A 5,698-nucleotide genomic window follows, 5' to 3' on the forward strand; every position below is an offset into this window, starting at 1 on the left:
AAAACTAAGTTCTTGGTCCCAGTGTATAGGAAATGTCAAGGAAAAGAAAAAGAAGAAACAGTTGATTCCTGATTAGGAGTCAGACACAGGATTCAGGGGACATCTGAGCTACTACTTGCTATGGTGGAAAAAAATTGCCATGGATAATTATTCTTGCTTTGCCAGGGTATATTTATTGGAAGACTTACAGCTTGTACAAGTGGATGTGTGGGTCAAACCTATTTTTACCAATCATGGAACACATTTCTCTGAGTGGGCTGCACTTGAATAGGCAGAAATTTGGTCATTTTGCAGTGACATTGGATATGTGATCTTTGACCATTTTTTATCCCCAAAACAGCAGGTTAGTGGAAAATTAGGGGAAAAATCCCAGACTGATGTGAGAATACTAAAACACCTTCAGAAAAAGGATATGTCATCAGATGCTACTTCTACTTAATGCACTACAATTGTAGGTCAACAGTGAGAGAGCAGTTGGCACCTGCAAACACTGGCAAATTGAGAATGTGAATGTTTACTTGTACAGTTGGAGGTGGTGCCAAATGAAGGGGCAAGAGGGAAAAAGCGAACAAACAGAGCAATGAGATTCAGTATTCTGGGAGCTGCTGCCGCTGTAGGAACATGGTATAGAGGGCTGTGGGGTTTGGGTTGACAGTTATGGGGCCAAGAAGATGAATTCACAGCTGTGAAACAAAGACACATTTTGCCAAGTTTTGGGTTTGCAAGGTGGAATTTTGATAGCAAAGAGTCAAAGTAGTAGCTAGTAGCTGAGAATGCTGAAATTGTTTTAAGCTCCAGCAGCGTTGTGTGTCGGCTAGCATTTAGTGAGTGAGAGTGTCAAAGAGGTGCAAAGAAAACAGGATTTGAAACTAGGACTAGCTTTTTGTATAAACATGTACAGGAGATGCTGTCAAAGTCGTTACAGCTACCTTCTGCAAGTAAGTAACTTTGCTGGAAGTGAAAAGGTGATTGGTAACATCTCTGAACCACATCACAGCAGCTCTAACTAGACAAATAGAAGACTTGACAGATTTTACTGGTGGCCCCCTGAGAAGGAGAGCTGAGAAAGTAGCTGTTGGCATGAGCACACAGGCTCGCTCAGAAGGGCAAAACACAGGGTCAGAGGGGAAAGGTTCATCTTGTCATCGCTGCTTTCTAACATGTACCCACTTCCTGTTTCTTCTGAGAATGGTGAATAAGAAATGAACTTGAATTTCAGCAAAGCTTCAAGGTTTTTATTGAATGGTACATAACTAATAAACAAGATTATACACTGTCTGTATTTTCATGGAAAATAGACTCAGTTAAACACAGCAACATACTTCTGCCTTTTGGATAGATGCTAATTTAGCATTTGTAAAACGCAAGGCCCCAGCAGAGCTGGAACATCCTCCCAGCAAAAGCCTAAGAGGGCTCCTGCTGGGCAGCCTTTCTCTCCAACCGAGGTGTCAGCACTGGCTCAGATATCATCAATGTTAACTCCAGCGCTGCACTGCTGGGACACAATTCTAGTGCAAGGAGCTGAGATCAGGCTTTTAGAGCAGCAGTGTCATCAGTGCCAGCCTACGGTGATACCTCTGTGGAAGCGCAGAGCACTAATGCCAGAAATGGGACCAATAAATAGCAATGCAGGGAAACAAGTCAACATTCCTTTGTACATTAGTGTGCTCTTCTGCCTCTGCCTCCCAGACCTATAGTATTAGCCTTGCAATGACACACAAGCCTCTGTCATAATAGTGTTTGGATTTCAATTGATCAGTAGACATGGTGAAATCTGACAGTAAGATGCTCAGCTGCAACAGCAATAGCTCTTAATGCTATACATCTGTATGTATATATAGAGAGACTACATATTGGTACAATACAACTCAGAGAATCAATGGCCTAATGTAGCCATTTTTATGTGACAGGGTTAACCTTGAAATATTAATGCATAAACTATTTATTGTCCTCCAAACCATAGAAGTTACAAAGAATATTCTCTCTTCTTCCCGTACACCTTCATAATAAGACAATTAATTTTATTTCTTTAACTTAAGTGAATTAGCAGACTCTCCATCCCAGTTAGGAAACAGTTTCTCTCCTTGTTTCAGTTAACAGTGATGTGGAATGGAATCACTTTTTTCTCTAGCTTTTCAGAAGGCATTTTCACATAGACCCCAGTAGTGAGACATCGTCTTCTCTTTATCTATAAAATATGGGAAGATAGTAAAATAAACAACTGATCACAGCATAATCATTGACCAGCACTTTTTAGTGAAAACTGATGGATGTTCTGCCTTTACTAAGTTGAAGGTATTCTAGACACCTTCCCCTGTCACCCCTCTTTGTAGAAGTTCTGTTGAGATCATTCGAGGGAGAATCAGGAGCTACAGGAGCCATTTAGCAAAAAACAGAGTCCTGCCATTCATTTAGCCCTTTGAAGGTGCTCATGCTCCGAGGTCAGTGGTGGTTCAAAACTAGGAGTGTTCACACCAGACAGTTTCATTTAGCTTCTAGGGACAAGGGCAGATTGAAAAATATGGGGTGGGGATACTGTTTCATTTTAAGCTTTGGCAACAGGTTTATTGCTAACAGACTGAGTACTCCAGACCCCCATGGAAAGAGGCAGCCCAGGCTTACATTTCGCATGTCTTTGTCTTTGTGCAGACATTTCTAGCTGCGAAGTTAAAAATGCTCTAAGTTGCAATTCCACCCCATCAAAAGAGGAGGCCTCTTTAAATTTGCTTTGCACTGAGGCGAATGGTAAGAAAAGAAATACTCAAATCCTGGGATTTTGTATGAATCAATTGTGAAATCAGAGTACATATGAAGACTGTTGCCTTTGATCCCAGAAGCATCCAGGACTCCAACCTGTTCTAAGCATCCACATCTAAGCCAAGGGTCAGTCCAGCTGATGTAAACTGACTGTTTTCTGGTACTCTGGCAACACACATGAGCCGTAAACAAATCTAAGTGGCAGCTCTAGCAAGTTCTCTTGCTTTGCATTATAGTAACAGCATTTCACCAGTAAAAAGGAGCATCCCAGTGTGTTTGTTCCCAGTGTTCTTTCCTGTTCTCATTTCTTTCTCCTTGTCCTCATCACACAAAGGGACGTTATTAGCAGGGTAGGGCTGAGTTGATGGGACTTACCGCTTTGTGCACAAGAATGGCTGAGATGATGATACTGTAAAGAAAAAATCCTGAGGCAGTAGCTCCTAATACCCAGAGATATATGGCAGTGTCTGGACAAGGTTCTGGATCTAAAACATGATATCACACAAGTCATGTCACACATGAGCCTCATAAGGAAGCCCCTAGAGTCAATGTCAGCCTCCACACTGCTTTTCTCTAGCATGCGCTATCCCAGGTTACTACCAAAACTGAGCTCTGAGTTCCTGCCCACTCAACCTCCAGTGAAAATAGGCTTTATCTGTAGAAGAACATACATTTTATTCTCCATTGTTTCTGCACTTACATATCTAACTGCCTAGACATACATGTACACTATATGGTATTTCTTACGCTGTCAAACATCCATACATTGCCTGCTGTAGGTGTGTGCAGGGAAACCTGAAAGGAATTAGAGCTAATCATGATTCTCAGAGCTTGAATCAATGTTAAGCCTTACTTCTTACAAGCAGAACTTTGAAGGACTTTGAGACAGAACAGCAACTCCCTTAACCTGGGAATATCACAGTACTGTAAAGCTGCTTGGCTTACCAATGACATAGAGATGAGTCCCATTTCCCTTGTTCATAAAATAGGGTGGAGGGTACATCCGCTCCATCTTGCAGACGTAAAGACCAGTATCATTAGCTTGCAGGCCAGTGAGGGTGAGGGTCACATTGTTGCGGCTAGGGCTAACATGGCACTGAATGACCTCTTCCACACTGAACATTTTAAACTCCATTGTGTAGGTTGAAGCACAAATTTCAGTGAACCGGTCACCTGTCTGTTTAAGCAGAGTCACTCGAATTTCCTTTGCATTCCCAATGTGCTTGTATTTACACACCAAGCTGGCGACTCCTTGCCTGTTGGCCAGCACCATTGCTGGCTGAGTCACTTCCATTACTGTAAGGAAGCAAAGAGCGTGACTGTAAGTGAACTGTCAAGAAATGATCTACAGTCATTTACTTGAAACCTGCACAACAGGGATTCCTACCACCTCCTATTATCCATGGGTAATTCCTAGAAATGTTGCTAAACCCTTCCAAAAAAAGGGCTCCAGGACCACAATTCACATAGGCACAGCATTAATATACTTTAAAAAGCTCGAGAAGTTCTTTGATAACTATGAATGATATTACAAATCTCAGCAATTACTTGTTGCTTAAATAGTAGGTAATTCAGCCCACTTACTGGAGCAATGACCTGCATGCTTCAGTTTCCCTCAACACAAACTTTTTGATATACATAAGAAAGAAAAAAAATAGACTTCAGGTGGTAAAGCTGAAATCTGAAATTTAAAATTAGGCATTTAAACCACAATTTCTGCCTGGTAGAAATAAGCATATTCACATTTAGAAACAAACAGGTTGACATCCTGTGTGGAACATGGAACAGAACCATTAGGGTAACAATAAAACTGAATGGAAAACCTGTTTGTATATTTTTGTTTCTGATCTTTTTCCTCCTGATTTTTAACCAGCGATTCCCAAGCCACAGTACAGCAACAGTATATACCCCAAGCCACAGTATAGCAACACACAGCAAAGCCTGCTAAATATAGTGCAAAAAATCATTACAAATCTTAAAGGGAAACTAGTGTACCATGTACAACCCCACTGGCTTCTTTTTACAACTTCTATACTCTATCCTGCCACACAATGGGAAGGCACTGACTTTCGCTTTAATAAGCTGTGAAGACTCAGTATTGTTTGTTCAATCTCATTTTATATCAGTCTATTTTGGGGCAGGCTTATCTTCTTCAGTTCTGCAGTGCAATAATGTGGGACGAAAAGTAGAATTTCTCCATCCATTCCAATCTCTATATCCATGTTATCAGCTGCCAACAACTTCACTCACAGGGCCTGGCTTGTCAAAATCTTTCTTCATTCGTGAGCTACCCTGAATCCTGCCCAGCCTCTCTACAGATGCCACTGCTCTAAAGTCTGCGTCTAGTTTTCCAGATACCTTGTGGTGCCCCAAGACCTTGTTCCCAGGCTGTCCTATGGAGGGGTTCCATGTCAGCTCCCTCTCCCTGTTGTACCTAGACCATCGCCTGCAAAGATGTGAAACTGAGAAAATGTAGACACCCCCAGCTACCTTGCCTCCTTCATCTACCTACCTTCAGCAATGGCAGTGGCTGTGCAGAGAAAGCCCATGGTGACCAATACTGAGAGCATTCCTGCGCTGGGACAGATGCTGAAGGGGCTGAAGGTGGCTGATGCCTTCAGACTTTAAGATAAACTGGAACTCTCAGGACTGGAAAAAAGGCGACACCTTTCAGGATACTGAATCTTCGAAATGTTTGAACCCACACAGAGTCAGTGTGTATATATATAGCTTTGATCCCAGATGCTGTACCTGAAAGTAATATGAAGCTTTGTTTTGGTTTTACGAGAAAGGAAGTAGTGGGTTTGATTAGTACGTGCACAGTTAACCTCAAACAGCATGAACAAAAACAACTATTCAGCAGATGGAAAATATATATTCAATCTGAAACTGCCATCCATTCTGCTTTAAGAATTGGGGGAGGAAAGGTAATCATCCAATA

General features: G+C 41.8%; 1 protein-coding gene across 1 annotated transcript; it reads right to left on the minus strand.

Annotated features, from left to right (window-relative positions):
- Positions 1 to 2,089: 2,089 nt before the first annotated feature.
- Positions 2,090 to 5,366, minus strand: CTLA4 (cytotoxic T-lymphocyte associated protein 4). Its single transcript, XM_049800002.1, has 4 exons — positions 5,270 to 5,366; positions 3,703 to 4,053; positions 3,133 to 3,242; positions 2,090 to 2,188 (listed from the first exon to the last, which is right to left on the minus strand). The coding sequence occupies exons 1-4, from the start codon at positions 5,325 to 5,327 to the stop codon at positions 2,090 to 2,092; spliced, it is 618 nt and encodes a 205-aa protein (XP_049655959.1). The 5' UTR covers positions 5,328 to 5,366.
- Between the last annotated feature and the right edge of the window lie 332 nt (positions 5,367 to 5,698).

The sequence above is a fragment of the Accipiter gentilis genome, chromosome 1, assembly GCF_929443795.1.
Source record: "Accipiter gentilis chromosome 1, bAccGen1.1, whole genome shotgun sequence".
Taxonomy (NCBI): domain Eukaryota; kingdom Metazoa; phylum Chordata; class Aves; order Accipitriformes; family Accipitridae; genus Astur; species Astur gentilis.